The sequence below is a fragment of the Lucilia cuprina genome, chromosome 5, assembly GCF_022045245.1.
Source record: "Lucilia cuprina isolate Lc7/37 chromosome 5, ASM2204524v1, whole genome shotgun sequence".
Lineage (NCBI taxonomy): Eukaryota > Metazoa > Arthropoda > Insecta > Diptera > Calliphoridae > Lucilia > Lucilia cuprina.
In genome coordinates, this window is record NC_060953.1 from 12273384 (window position 1) to 12289694 (window position 16311).

The window sequence follows — 16311 nt, forward strand, 5'->3', positions numbered from 1 at the left end:
TTATCTAGTTATAGTGTCCACAAGTTGGTAGGTTATTGGGTGCTTATCTAGTCTGGTAGACCTAAGGTGGTGGGGTTGATCTCACCTGAAGTACTGGTAAAGGAACGCACTGTGCTATTAAGGATATTGACCTTTAACTAGTTATCTAGTTGAGAGAGTCTACAATACGAAATTACGCCTAAGGCGTATGAGACTTTTTAAAAATATTGGGAATTTTCAATATAATGATGTACATCACTGCGTATGTGAATATTTTATATTGTATAATACTCATATGCCTAAGTATACTTAAATTATAAAATTTTATAAAAATCTATGCTTTAAACTAGTTATTAAGTTTAAAGTGTCGAAAATTAAATAGGTTCATCTAGGCGTATGAGATTGATTTATATTGAATAATACGTATACGCCTTAGTAAACGCGTAAGTTCAAAAAAAATGTGTATTATTAAAAAGTTCGCAGATAAATCCGAAGTAAATTTAAATTGTGCTATTTACTTGTCTAATTTATAATTAAATATCAAATTTATTTTCGATTATATTCACTATTACAGTGGGAATGTTTCAATTCAGTACGTACACCAAGACGTTCCCCCCGGGGGCATAAAACCACCATCTCTAGTGTGGTCGGGGCTAAAAAATTGGTTACGGTCTACTGTTTGCCTTAGTCCTGTTCCGGCTGGTCAGTTGGTTGAGGTTCCTTCGGGATCCACGTAGTGGCTGTGATTTAAACCCAAATTCGCGGGAAGAGTAAGTGGCGGTAAAAGGACTGATGTAAGGTAAATTCAATATTTCGGGATAAGTTCGGTGCTGTTGCCAAAACAACAGAACCTCATAGAGGAGTGACTGTGAGACTAAGCGTTGGAAATGAGTTGGTATTGATTGTATATGGTACGCGATAAATGTGAGGTACGGCGGGCCTCACTCCTCCCGTCTACCTATAATGAATGTTTCGTATGTATTTCTCTTTTGAATGTAGGTTGAATGATGATGAATACACAAATGATACCATTGAATTTTCCTTCCTTGTTCAGAGTATACTCTGTTCATATCAGAATTACCACAGCGTGTCCCTGTGAGTAAGAACAATATCATCGGCTTATTTGATGTATTCGTACTTCGGTCCACCGGTTACGTGTCTAGGTGAAGGTTAAAGGAGCGATGATAGACCGTTCTTAAGTCTACCCAGTAGAGGAAAGACTACCGTGAAATAGGCCTGTCAAGGCAGGTATTCACGTTAAAACTCTGGAAATTCGTACACCAATACGTATGAGATTATTTAATATTGAATAATACTCATACGCCTAAGCATACGTATGAAAAAGTCTATGAAAGTTGTGCTATTAAGTACCTTGATCTTTAGCTTGTTAAGCGGTTACACCTAAGCGTATGATATTTTCTATATATTGAATAATGCTCATACGCCTTAGTAAAAGTGTTAAGTCATGTTAAGTTTTCTTTGAAATTTCTAGTTTTTTCTATAAAATAACTGTTAAACAAAACAAATTGCTTAAACGAGTAAACGAAATAACAATACTTAAAACTTTTGCTTACCTGTGTGTAGCACTCATAGAAACATCAGTACGATCTTTTGGATTTTAAACAAAATTTTCAACAAAATTTTTGTTTGTTTTTGTATTTAATTTAAATTAATGTTTTAAAAACATAAAAAAATTTTAAAAACCCAGATGATGAAGTTGTGAAAAAAGCGTTGGTTTGAATGATGAGTGTTTTTTGCAACATTTTTTTTTTTTTTGTTTTCATATGATTTTAAGTTATTAACATTAGTTAGGCATGTTTTTGAGGTTAATTTAATTAATTTGTAGTTGTTGTTTTATATTTTTTTTTTGTAAACGTTTAGTTGTTGTTTAAGTAGCAAGCAAAAAAAAAAAAGAGTTTTAAAAAAATTAAAGGTTTGAAAATTTAACATAAATATTTATTTAGGAAAAAACATAAAAGTATAAAAGCACACAGGATAAAAGCACACACACACGAAGAGAAAACAAGTAAAAGCCATTTTTGATTTACAAACACACACAAACATATATTAATGGTTGTGGAGGAGGAATAGAAAAATTTTAAAATGGAACGATAGTAATTATAAAATGCAGGTAATTGTAATGTTTATTTGTTTTGTTTAAAGTGAGTATTAGTTTTTTTCGCATGAAAGTTTATGTATGTAATAATGTAATTTTTATGTTAAATTGTTGTTATTTTTGTTTTTTTTTTTTTAATTTTAAATTTTTTTGTTTATTTATTTTATTTAATTAGTTTTCAAATTCATTTCATTATTTGTTAATTATAATTATTGTTGTTTTTAGTTTTATTTGTATTTATATTAGTGAAATGATTGTATTAGGTTGATATGTTGTTGTGGTGTTTATTTTTTGTATTAGGAATGTTGTTGTTTTTTAGTTTTAATTGTTTGCAAATTGCGTTAATGTTTTTTTGTGTTTTTTTAGTTTTAAGTATTTTTGTGCATTTTTTTATGAGATTTGTTGTTTGATGTTAAAAGTTATAGTTGTTGTAGTTTTTTTGTATAAAATGATTTTTGTTGTTTTAAAGATATTTTTTTTTAATTTTAAACAAAAAAACATTATTTGATGAGTCGTTGCACACAAAAACAATTTTTTTATATAATTTTTTTTTTGGTTATTTACAGTTGCAACACATAAGCAGTAACATAATACAAAAAAGCATTTGAAAAAGAGAAAAAAAGTTATAGATTTTTATATTTAATTAATTGTTGAACATAAATTTAAATATTTACAATAAATGTTAACAAAAGGGCCATAAATAAATGTATATATAAATAAGAAAAGCAAGAAAAAAACAAGTAAAAGAGGGAGAGAGAGAGAGAGAGAGTTTCACCTACAACTGTGTTTAAAAATATTTGAACTTTTTTTTGGAATTTTACAGAAAAAAATTAACAAAATACGTAGAGTTAAAGAAATAGTCTCACATGTCCTTTTACGCTCTATAGCTCAACTTTGCATAACCCTAAAAAACCATAAACCACAGAGAACAAACTTATTTGTCACTCTCTGTTAATTCCTGATTTTAACATTTTCTTGTAGCGATTCTTCTTTCTATAGTTTTTTGCTAAATGCTACTTTTGCTATTGTAGCCATCTCTTTAATATTATTATCTTTTTGATAAAAACCTTAACTATAAATATATGTTTTATTCACTCTGTTAATTGCTTTAATGACAATTCACTCAACATAAATTTAGCACGCACGATTTAATGAATATTAATTAAAATCAATTGTTTAAATTAATCATTAATTGAGTCATTAAGTAAAAAATCATAATAATTTTTATTCCAGCTTTATGCTAAATGTGCAATTTTTTGTGTATGATATTCTGCAAGGAGTAACAGGATATTGGGTGTAATTTGAAGAATTACGTCATAAGATTTATCTAGAGTCAAGAGCACATTCAGAAGTCTTGTTTCAAGACTTGCATGAACTACGGTCCATTATAGAGTTTAATCTATTATATAGTCTAGACTATAGTATATTCTATAGTCTAGTCCTTACTCTAGTTTAGTCCAGTTAATAGTCTAGTCTAAGTCTACTTATAGTCTAGTCTAGCCTATAGTCTAGTCTATAGTTAAGTCTATAGTTTAAACTATAGTGTACTCTACAGTCTAGTCTATAGTCTAGTTTATAGTCTGGTCTATAGTATATTCTATATTCTAATCTACAGTCTTGTCTAAATTCTAGTCTACAATCTAGTTTAGAGTCTAGTCTATAGTATAGTCTAGTCTAAAGTCTAGTCTGCAGTCTAGGTTATAGCCTATTCTATAGTCTAGCCTATAGTCTTGTCTACAGTCTATTCTATAGTAAAGTCTAAAGACTAATCTATAGTCTGCTCTTTAGTCTAGTCTTTAGAAAAGTCTAAAAATTAGTCTATAGTCTATAGAATAGTCTTTAGTCTAGTCTTTAGTCTAGTCTATAGTCTTATCTATAGTCATATAGTCCAGTCTAAAGTCAGGTGTTTAATCTGGTTTTTACCTTAGTCTAAAGTCTAGTCTATAGAGTAGTATATAGTCTAGTCTATAATCTAGTCTATAGTCGCGTATATAGCCTAGTCTTTAGTCTAGTCTATTGACTTATCTATAGTTAAGTATATAGTCTATACTATAGTCTAGGCTTTAGTACAAACTATAGTCTAGTCTTTAGTGTAGACTATAGTCTTGTCTTTAGTCTAGACAATAGTCTAGTCTTTAGTCTAGACAATAGTCTAGTCTTTCGTCTAGACTATGGTTTAGTTTTTAGTCTAGACTGTAGTCTAGTCTTTAGTCTAGACTAATGTCTAGTCTTTAGTTTAGACTTCAATCTAGTCTTTAGTCTAGACTACAGTCTAGTCTTTAGTCTAGACTACAGTCTAGTCTTTAGTCTAGACTATAGTCTAGTCTTTAGTCTAGACTATAGTCTAGTCTTTATTCCATACTATAGTCTAGTCTTTAGACCAGTCTATAGTCTAGTCTGTAGTCTAGTCTATAGTCAAGTCTTTAGTATAGTCTAGTCTATAGTTCACTCTAATGTTTAGTCTAGTGTATAATCCCGTCTTTAGTCTAGCCTTTACTCTGGTTAAAATTCTAGTATTTAGTCTAGTCTATCGTCTAGACTATAGTCTAATTTATAGTCTATAGTCTAGTCTATAGTCTAGTCTATAGTCTAGTCTATAGTCTAGTCTATAGTCTAGTCTATAGTCTAGTCTATAGTCTAGTCTATAGTCTAGTCTATAGTCTAGTCTATAGTCTAGTCTATAGTCTAGTCTATAGTCTAGTCAATAGTCTAGTCTATAGTCTAGTCTATAGTCTAGTCTATAGTCTAGTCTATAGTCTAGTCTATAATCTAGTCTATAGTCTAGTCTATAGTCTAGTCTATAGTCTAGTCTATAGTCTAGTCTATAGTCTAGTCTATAGTCTAGTCTATAGTCTACTCTATAGTCTAGTCTATAGTCTAGTCTATAGTCTAGTCTATAGTCTAGTCTATAGTCTAGTCTATAGTCTAGTCTATAGTCTAGTCTATAGTCTAGTCTTTGGTCTGGTCCAAAGTCTAGTCAATATTCTAGTCTGTAGGCTAGTCTATTGTCAAGGTTATGTTCAAGTCTATAGTCTAGTATATGGTCTAGTCTTCAGTCTAGTCTGTAGTCTATTCTATAGTCTTGTCTAAAGTCTAGTCTACAATATTGTCTGTGGTGTAGTCTATAGTCTAGTATATGGTCTAATCTTTAGTTAAGTATATTGTTTTGTATATAGTTAATAGTCTATTGTCGAAGTTATGTTCAAGTCTATAGTCTATTATATGGTCTAGTCTTCAGTCTAGTCTGTAGTCTATGCTATAGTTTTGTCTTAAGTGTAGTCTATAGTCTTGTCTGTAGTGTAGTCTATAGTCTAGTATATGGTCTAATCTTTAGTTAAGTATATTGTTTTGTATATAGTTAATAGTCTATTGTCGAAGTTATGTTCAAGTCTATAGTCTATTATATGGTGTAGTCTTCAGTCTAGTCTGTAGTCTATGCTATAGTCTTGTCTTAAGTGTAGTCTATAGTCTTGTCTGTAGTGTAGTCTATAGTCTAGTATATAGTCTAGCCTTTAGTTAAGTCTATTGTTTAGTATATAATTAATAGTCTAATCTATAGTCCAGTCTATAGTCAATTCTATGGTCTAGTGTATTGTCTAGTCTGTAGTCTGTTATATAGTCTAGTCTATTTTGTCTGAGCTATAGTATAGTCATTTCTAGTTTAGTCTAGTGTATAATAAAATTTTTAGTCTAGTCTTTAGTCAGGTCTTTACTTCAGTTAAGGGTCTAGTTTATAGTCTATATTCTTTTCTATTTTATTTTCTATAGTCTTGCATATAAATAAGTGGTTTGGTCCCTAAAATTTTAAATTTATTTGTATTTGTTTTCGCATTAGCTAAATCTATTTAATTCTTATTGTCGAGCAATCTCTTTAATAGTTTATAAGTTCATTTGTTTATGATTATCAAACTCATTATTTATAATTATTTTATTTATTCTAATTATTACTAATTTAACCACAGTCTGGTAAAACAAACGTTTTGGCGCTCTCTCTCTCTCTTTCTCACTTTGTTCAGTTTTATATTAATACTTATTTTTATAATATTAGTTTAGCAAAAAAACAAAAAAATATATTAGGAATATTAAAATTTATTACATTTAAATTATTTAATAAACGCATAATGATTATGTTTTTATAATGTTTATGTTTATTTATTTAATTAAATTAAATAAATTGTAATTAAAAATTATTAGAAATTTAGCTTTTATTTAGAAAAACATATTATTTGTAGACAAGTCATGCATGTATAATGAGTTCCTATTTTTTTTTTTTTGTGACAGGGTAAGTTTGAGGGATAGGAGGAGATGCTTTAAAAAATTCTGGATTTATTAAAAATTAATAAATAATTTATATGAAATTTAGAAAAAAAAATGTAATTATGTTGACACGTACTGAAAGCACAGATGTTGTGTTAGAGACATCAGTTAATGGAAAAAGCTTTAATGGTTTTTAATAAATTGTTTAAGTTTAATGAGGAAAACAGTTACATATATCTAATGACAACAAAGAATGAGCTTTTAGTGCTTTAAAGGAAGATAGGAGCTTTAAAAGGGTTGCATAATGACAATTTTTCTAAAGCACAAGTTCTAGTTCAATCATGGGGACTGCATAGGGAAATCATTGCTTTAAAATCTAGCTTTAGATAAGGATTAGGGAGAAATAACATTAAACGTTTTATGTCACCAATTTAGAATAAAATGTTATTAAAACTTTCTGATTAATTAGGAAAATTATTGAAAAAACAAAACATTCCTCAACATGCTTTTGTTAAACAAAAGAAATTCATTCTCAAAAAGCCATGCAAAAGCTTAAATATAAAAAATTTTAATAAAATTATCACAAATTTTGTTAAATTTAAAAAAAAAACAACAAAATTATAAAAACAAAATCATAAAAATTATAAGAAATTAAAAGAAATCATAAACAAAAAGATATTAAAACTTAATTAAGAAAAGAAAAATAATTAAAATAAAATTAAACTTAATTTAACCCTAAACCTTTTTTAAATATTTTTAGATTTTTTTCTTCTAAACTTAACATAAATATAATTAAATATAAGTTTTAAGGAATTTGGTATATTTTTCTCAAAAACTTAATACAAGGTACTTACATTTATCCTGACGTCTACGACGACGACAAATGCAAATAATAATACAACAAATAATAATGACAGCCAACAGTAGAACCAATATACTGGCCACCAGAATGATTAATGTTGTTGTATCCCAACGCTGCCACCATGCAAGTTGTTCTAAATTAATTGGATAAATTAAAATAAAATTAATTAATATTTTTAATAAATAATTGCTTAATATTAAACAAAAAGGAAGATTAACAAATTAAACTTAAATTGTGAAAAATTTAAAATTTTTTAAAAATTTAAAAAATTAAGAAAAATTTATATTTTATAATCCAATAAATTCCTTTACATGCCTGCAAATTTTAAAATATACACAATATTTTAATTCAGTGTATATACAAAGTTTGGTGAAGGGATAATCGTGGCAGGTAGGTATTGGATTTTACTAAAGAACTTAAAAAAATGAATTGTCTTTAGTTCATTGTCAAAAGTAATGTATAAAGTGAAGATAAATGTTTAAAGTCTAAAGAATAGTTTAGAGGGAATGTATAAAAGTCAAGTTCTAGCCTATACAGTCAAATATATAGTACAGTCGATAGTCTAAACTAGGCTAGTTTAGAATTCACTAAAGATTCCATAGAAAATTTAGTCAAAATTATAGTTTAGAGTCAAGTTTTCAGCCAACTTAATCTAGACCCTAGAATAAAACTATCATTAAGCATAAAATAAAATCTAATCTTAAGTACAGAGTACAATGTAGAGTATGGTATATTGTCTAGTAAGGATTGTAGTACTGTTTATATTATTGTCTGCTTTGTAGTATATAAAGAATATAATCTACCGTCTTCTCTTTAGTCAAATGTCTACTCCAGTTTATAGTTTAATCTATAGTATATCCTAAAACCAAATCAATAACCAAGCGTATTATCTAGCCTGAAGACAAGTTTGTATATATGTAGGTAATAGTAATGTCTATTGTCTAGTCTATTCAGTCTCGTCTATAGTTTAAAATATAGGATATTCTATAGTGTGGTCTGTTATCTAGTCTATCGTCTAGTAAAATATATTTTTAGTTCTCAGTAGTCTAGTCTATAATCTAGTTAATAGTATAGTCACTTGTCTAGTTTTTAGTCTACTCTATAGTGCAGTGTATAATTTTGCGGTCTAGTCTATAGTCTAGTCTATAGTCTAGTCTATAGTCTAGTCTATAGTCTAGTCTATAGTCTAGTCTAGTCTATAGTCTAGTCTATAGTCTAGTCTATAGTCTAGTCTATAGTCTAGTCTATAGTATAGTATATAGTCTAGTATATAGTCTAGTCTATAGTCTAGTCTATAGTCTAGTCTATATACTAGTCTATAGTCTAGTCTATAGGCTAGTCTATAGTCTAGTCTATAGTCTAGTCTATAGTCTAGTCTATAGTCTAGTCTATAGTCTAGTCTATAGTCTAGTCTATAGTCTAGTCTATAGTCTAGTCTATAGTCTAGTCTATAGTCTAGTCTATAGTCTAGTCTATAGTCTAGTCTATAGTCTAGTCTATAGTCTAGTCTATAGTCTAGTCTATAGTCTAGTCTATAGTCTAGTCTATAGTCTAGTCTATAGTCTAGTCTATAGTCTAGTCTATAGTCTAGTCTATAGTCTAGTCTATAGTCTAGTCTATAGTCTAGTCTATAGTCTAGTCTATAGTCTAGTCTATAGTCTAGTCTATAGTCTAGTCTATAGTCTAGTCTATAGTCTAGTCTATAGTCTAGTCTATAGTCTAGTCTATAGTCTATAGTCTAGTCTATAGTCTAGTCTATAGTCTAATCTATAGTCTAGTCTATAGTCTAGTCTATAGTCTAGTCTATAGTCTAGTCTATAGTCTATAGTCTAGTCTATAGTCTAGTCTATAGTCTAGTCTATAGTCTATAGTCTAGTCTATAGTCTAGTCTATAGTCTAGTCTATAGTCTATAGTCTAGTCTATAGTCTAGTCTATAGTCTAGTCTATAGTCTAGTCTATAGTCTAGTCTATAGTCTAGTCTATAGTCTAGTCTATAGTCTAGTCTATAGTCTAGTCTATAGTCTAGTCTATAGTCTAGTCTATAGTCTAGTCTATAGTCTAGTCTATAGTCTAGTCTATAGTCTAGTCTATAGTCTAGTCTATAGTCTAGTCTATAGTCTAGTCTATAGTCTAGTCTATAGTCTAGTCTATAGTCTAGTCTATAGTCTAGTCTATAGTCTAGTCTATAGTCTAGTCTATAGTCTAGTCTATAGTCTAGTCTATAGTCTAGTCTATAGTCTAGTCTATAGTCTAGTCTATAGTCTAGTCTATAGTCTAGTCTATAGTCTAGTCTATAGTCTAGTCTATAGTCTAGTCTATAGTCTAGTCTATAGTCTAGTCTATAGTCTAGTCTATAGTCTAGTCAATAGTCTCGGCTATAATTTTGTCTATAACCTAGCCTATAGTCTAGTCTTTAGTCTAGCCTATAGTATAGTCTATAGTCTAGTCTATAGTCTAGTCTATAGTCTAGTCTATTGTCTAGTCTATAGTCTAGTCTATAGTCTATTCTATAGTCTAGTCTATAGTCTAGTCTATAGTCTAATCTATTGTTTAGTCTATAGTTTATATAGTCTAGTCTATAGTCTAGTCTTTATTTCAGTCTATTATCTGAACCATAGTTTGGTTAATTTTGTAGTCTACGGTGTAGCCTATAGTCTAGTCAATAGTCGAGTCTAAAGTCTAGTCATTAGTAGAGTCTCTAGTCTAGTATATAATCTGGTCATTGATATGATCTATAATCTAATATATATTTTATTCTAGACCATTTTCTAGTTTCTGCCTCATGCTACATTGTTGTTATATTTTTTTGTGTTGCATATTTTTTACATTTTTATGTAAAGTCATATTAAGTATTGAAAAAATATATTTCATATTACATTCTTCACCTTAATAATTTATCAAATATGACAACAAGATTTTTTCCTTTCGCTGCTCAAATACAATTCAGGGAATTAAATTAAGTTTCTTGGTTTATATAACTTCAAGTAGTCATATGTATGAGAAATCCGTTTTTCAACAGCATATAAAGTAGAAGAGGAATTTTAAACCAGCAAATGTTTTTCTACTTAACTTTATGGATAAAAAGCTTTAAGCTGTTTATTTAAAATGTTGCTGGGTTGGTTTATATTTTCTATACTGTCGTAGATAAGTAATTCTTTATGACATTTCTTTGAGCTGATGTTTTTCTTTTTCACACATACTTATGTATATGCAACATAAATTGTATGAACTGTCTATTCATATTCAAATATTTCCGTCATTTGTAATATGAAACTATTTGTAAAATTTATGAATTTTTGTTTATGAGCAACTTGTATAGAGTATGTAGGTTTTTATTAAGTTATGTTTATATGAAAGTAGTAAATAGCTTTTTATTAAATAAGTCATTAACAAAAACAAGGTGTCATAAGTCATTAGGGGAGGGATTTTTAAAAAAAAGGAATTTAGTTCTTTAAATAATATAAAAAGAACTTTTTTTCTTAAGAAATAATAAAAAAAAAATTCAAACATATATTAAAAAAAAAATAAAATTTAACAATAACATAAACAAATTCTATTTCTAAAAAATATTTGTTTAAATTTTTAATATTTGTCTAATTCACTTTAGCTGTTGTGTGGTTGTAAATGAATTGTTTTTAGCACTTAGGTTGTTACAACATGATTGGTGAATTAGACAATTTTTTTTTGTTTCTACTTACTTCTAAGGCGCACTGTAGTTTAATTTTTTGGGATTTTGTGTTTTTTTCAAGCATATTTAAGCGTTCAAGTTAAGCATGTTTCATTTTTAAGTATTTATCAAAATTTAAAAAGCAGTTGGGGGAAAAAGATGAGAGTTATAATTTTTAAATATTTTAGAAATTCTTTTGTAAAATAATAGCTTTTAAAAACATTACTTAAATATTACCAACACCAAGTTCTTAAGATAAACTAAGCTACAACTACTTAGATATTTTAAACCAATTTTAAACATTTTTTTAAAAATATAATGCTTTTATTATCATTACGATTGTTTTTAATATTTCCACAAAGTGCAAAACATCAAATCGTACTTTCGAGGAATTTTTGATTAGGTAGAGGATTTCAAATTAGTTGAACAATTTTCAGAAACCTGTTAGATCGCTGTGAGTTAAGGTAAAGTATGGAATTGAAGTAAACGACTATATTGTAGATTTCTTTTAGGAATAACAGCTGTACAAGGACAAGGTATAAAGAATGTTCAAGTTTAACTGTAAAAGCTTTCAGATTTGTTTATTAGACATGCTTTAAACTTTTTTTAAATTCATCTGAAAACTTTACCTTTCCACCAAATGATAAATGGATGAGTAGCTGTAAAATATATTTGCAAAAAGTATTAAAACATATATAATAAAACCTGAACCAAAATAATTTAAAAGTAACTGAAAACTAAACAAAAATACTACATCTAACGCTAGCTAAGACACTGGTTAAGGAGCGAACAACAGGCCCGATAGAGGCCTAGTCTAGTCTATAGTCTAGTCTATAGTCTAGTCTATAGTCTAGTCTATAGTCTATAGTCTAGTCTATAGTCTAGTCTATAGTCTAGTCTATAGTCTAGTCTATAGTCTAGTCTATAGTCCAGTCTATAGACTAGTCTATAGTCTAGTCTATAGTGTAGTCTATAGTGTAGTTTATAGTGTAGAATATAGTGTAGTCTATAGTCTAGTCTATAGTCTAGTCTATAGTCTAGTCTATAGTCTAGTCTATAGTCTAGTCTATAGTCTAGTCTATTGTCTAGTCTATAGTCTAGTCTATAGTCTAGTCTATAGTCTAGTCTATAGTCTAGTCTATAGTCTAGTCTATAGTCTAGTCTATAGTCTAGTCTATAGTCTAGTTTATAGTCTAGTCTATAGTCTAGTCTATAGTCTAGTCTATAGTCTAGTCTATAGTCTAGTCTACAGTCTAGTCTAAAGTCTAGTCTATAGTCTAGTCTACAGTCTAGTCTATAGTCTAGTCTATAGTCTAGTCTATAGTCTAGTCTATAGTCTTGTCTATAGTCTAGTCTATAGTCTTGTCTGTAGTCTAGTCTATAGTCTAGTCTGTAACCTAGTCTATCGCTAGCTCAAGCTAAACATTCACAGCTAGATCCTGTTGTACCAAAGAATGTACATACAAGATCGGTAGCTCCCATCTGCATCCATCTATCCTGCTGTTCTAAAGAAAGTAGATCCATCGTAAGCTTCCACTATACTTAAGAATGTTATACTAAATTCAGCTAAAGCTTTATAGAAATGTATTTTCACCCTAATTTTTTTTTCTGGGTAAATCTTAAGCTTTAAATATTATCTCTATTTTATACAAATACTTATTATTTTTCAACCAAAACCGCCAAAAAAAAAAAAAAAAACTAAATAACAGCAACATGCACGAATTGAAAGAAAACTCTTTTTTTTCTTCTTCTTCTTCATTTTCTTGTTTAAAAGGAAGTGTAACAACACAACGAAATCAATTTCCTTTTCCTAATACAAACATATAAATAAAATCACAACCAATGCCAAGCCAACCAACCATGGGTTCAGGCAAAGAAAATGAAAAAAAAACCAACAAAATACATTAAATTTAAAATGAAGAGAAAAAAATTATCGAAGAAATAAATACAAAAGAAAAAATAATAAACTCACAAAATTGAAAATTTATTTTTTTTCCACTACAACAAACTAAAAAGCGTCAGCTGCAGTTTGTAACCGAAAAAAGGTTGAAAAAAATTATAAAAGATGGTTACAATATCCTAATCAAAAGCTGCTTACAGAGGAAACGGAAACATAGAGGAGTGTTTGAAGATGAAATAAAAAAAATTAGCTGGTGGTTAGAATTCAAACAGCACGTGCTGTAAATTCAAAGTCATGGTGGTTTTAACCAAAAAACAATAACAAAAATTGCAATATTGTTGGAAATCTTGTAGCTGTTACGTTTTAACGCCTTTTAATACACACACACACACACACACAAAATCACAAAACAAAACAATCGAACTGAAAACCCAGTTTTACAGGAAACTGGCCAAAAGTAACAATAACATTGACAAGAACCAACAAAATATACCCCCTCTCTTTAGTCGGACGCTCATATAGAAACACACTAACACAAACAAATACATATTGTATTAAAACACAGTCGAAACAAATATTGACAGTAATCAGCTTCCGTTTATTCATTTTATCACAGATACTGCCACGGATTTGTTAGGATGCCATTGTGTATTTTTATCAGTTTGTGTGTATGTGTGTGCATTTGAATTAAAATTTTGTTTTAGTAAGAGTATTTTTTTGTTGTCTGCCTTAATTTTTAATACTATTTCTACTTGATTGTGGTGGTTTCATCGCGTTTCTTCTGGTTCAACAATTCAAATTGTTCGTTAGTTTGTTTTTTTCTGTTTTTCTGTGCTTCACATTTTCTGATTTTGTTTTTAGCTGTGTTTTGGTTTTATTATTGTACCTCCCCTCCCTACCTTTATATTTAGAGGGAATTGTTTATTTTAAGTGGAGGGTTGGAGGGGTTTTTTGGAAATTTATTTGGCCCTTGTTTTGCTAAAAGCACAATTGGTATAGGTTAAGTTAATTTAAACAGCTGACATAAAATGTGTTTAACTAAAAAGTTTTTCTGTTGTAATTTTTGATTATTCAAAAAAAGAAACAATATTTACTTTAGTTTTTGTCTGAAAATCAATGGCTTTTGTTAAAATTATGTGAATAATATTAACATAAATACAAGGATTAGGTGGCAAAGTAAATCTGTAGTTAGAGATTTATATCTCAATAGAATTTGCACAGTAAATTGGCAGTAAATATTTGAAATTAAATGTGATTTTAAATTAAAAAGTTTTCGCTTTTAGAGGAAAAAAGTTCTCCTGCATCCACATGACAAAAGAAGACAATAGTTTTCACAAGCTAGCTCAAGAAGAGTACATTAATGGCTAGATCAAGCTGTACTAAAGAGAAGTACATCCATCGCTAGATCAAGCTGTACTTAAGATGAGAACATACATCGCTAGCTTAAGCTTTGGCAGAGAAGAGTACATCCATCGCTAGCTCAAGCTGTGATTAAGAAGAGTACATCCATCGCTAGCTCAAGCTGTAACTAAGAAGAGTACATCCATCGCTAGCTCAAGCTGTACTTAAGAAGAGTACATCCATCGCTAGCTCAAGCTGTACTTAAAAAGAGTACATCCATAGTTAGCTCAAGATGAACTTAAGAATAATACATCCATCGCTTGCTCAACACAGTAGAATCATCGCTATATCAAGCTGTACTAAAGAAGAGTACATCCATTACTACCTCAAGATGTATTAGGGAGGAGTACATCCATCGTTAGTTCAAGCTATAATAAGGAAAAGTAAATCTATTACTATTTCAAGATGTACTAAAGAAGAGTACATCCATCGCTAGATCAAGATGTGCTAAAGAAGAGAACATCCGCCCCTAGTTTAAACTGTACTAAAGAAGAGAACATCCATCGCTAGCTCAAGCCGCTTGCTCAAGTTGTACTAAAGAAGAGAACATTCATCGCTAGATCAAGCTGCACTAAAGAAGAGTACATCCATAGCTAGATCAAGCTGTACTGAAGAAGAGAACATCTATCTTTAGCTCAAACTTTACAGAAGAGTACATGCATCGCTAGCTCAAGCTGTACTAAAGACAGGACATCCATCGCTAGCTAAAGCTGATCTTAAGAAAGTACATCCTTGACTAGCTGCTACTGTACTAAAGAAGGTGTATTTATCAGTCTGTTCTATAGAAAGAACTTCGCTGTTACAAAAAGTAGATTATTGCATTTTTTATATTAACTTCTCCGGACACTTTTTATTTCCTTTCTTAAAAGACTGAAACATATTTTCATTTCTAGAATAAAATCCTTTATAAATGTAATTCAACACATTTGCCACTTTTGTTCTTAACGAAAATAGTTTTCAATTTATTTTTAATAGCCTTCTTTTTTTTGTGTTTTGTTTTTCACAACTTTAATTTGAACTCTATCCAAATTACCATTGTCTTGACAAGAAAAAAAATAGATAAGGAAATAAAGCTAAAAGCTACTAAAGTGATTTTTATTTTCTTATTGTTTGAGTTTATCTTCATCACTTAAAAGACCATTCATCACTTAATTTCAGTTTCAATTGTAATAGTCTTATACTTTTGCAAGTCCTTTAAAGCCATTTAAAGCTAAAATATTGCATATATAAAACACTTATTGCTACAGAGAGAAAGAGAAAATTGCAAAGCATACTGAAAGCTTTTTAAACATTATAAACTTTTATTTTTTGTATAAACCATTTAGGCATATAATCAATGCACAATCTTTTCGTTTTAACTCACTCTAGTTTTTCTTCAAATATCTGTTAAAACATTTTACTACTATTTACTGTCATTTAAGCGGCTGCAGCAATTGCAGTTTAATTTTACTACTAGACTACATACAACAGCTTTTTAAACATCGTACACCCCTTACTTATACATACATACACGTAGTCTTTTCACTACTACTAATACTGCTACTGAGTGTATTATTAAAATTATTCTTTTTGTACTTACCGGCAACTTCGATTTCACAGAATGTACCAGCACCCGCTGTATTATTGGCCACACAACGATAGGTACGTGCTATGGCATAATCTTCTTTTAGTTCATAATAGCTTTTATCCTTAAATGCTTTATGGTCACCGTTGCCCAACCATTCGACTGTTTCGTTATCACCCTTAATTGACCATGAAAAATCGGCCTGTAAAGAAGATAAAAGATATATATTTATGTAAACAGTTATAGAAGAGTAGTTAAGTAAGTGGGAAGAAGGAATTTAATAGGAAAATCAAATAGATCTAAATCGACTTTATGAAAGGCTACTTTATAATATTTAAAATGACTCGATGTTATATGGGATATAACTGGCCTCCGGTAGGTTAGTGTTCTAGTCTGGTAGACCGTAGTTGGTGGGTTCGATTCCCACCTGTGACACTGGTTAAGGAGCGCACAACTGTCCCGATAGAGGCCTAAGTGTATTTCTTCGGTTTTGATGTGTATACATCCTCCTTTCAAACTAACTCACTATATGGGATATTGTTTCAGTTTTAGATTGTCAGTGAT

The 16311-nt window shown here is 29.5% G+C and overlaps 2 protein-coding genes across 8 annotated transcripts in view; both read right to left on the minus strand.

Moving 5' to 3' along the window:
• Window positions 1–15948, minus strand: part of LOC124420456 (uncharacterized protein DDB_G0283357-like) — a 37257-nt gene extending 21309 nt beyond the window's left edge. For 2 of the 7 annotated variants that reach the window (XM_046953291.1, XM_046953290.1), the window contains exons 1-4: window positions 15763–15896; window positions 10914–10925; window positions 7207–7347; window positions 1554–1587 (exon numbers count right to left, since the gene is read on the minus strand). In XM_046953291.1, coding sequence (XP_046809247.1) covers window positions 1554–1570 — 17 coding nt within the window. In that variant the 5' untranslated portion in view covers window positions 1571–1587; window positions 7207–7347; window positions 10914–10925; window positions 15763–15896. Of the gene's footprint in view, window positions 1–1553; window positions 1588–7206; window positions 7348–10913; window positions 10926–11511; window positions 11542–15762 lie in introns of all 7 variants that reach the window. The other 5 variants (XM_046953293.1, XM_046953292.1, XR_006941220.1 and 2 more) reach the window with 5 other exon arrangements.
• Window positions 15927–16311, minus strand: part of LOC111684087 (titin) — a 19416-nt gene continuing 19031 nt past the window's right edge. The window contains exon 12 of the mRNA XM_046951515.1: window positions 15927–15949. Within this exon, the coding sequence (XP_046807471.1) occupies window positions 15927–15949 (23 nt within the window). The remainder of the gene's footprint in view (window positions 15950–16311) is intronic.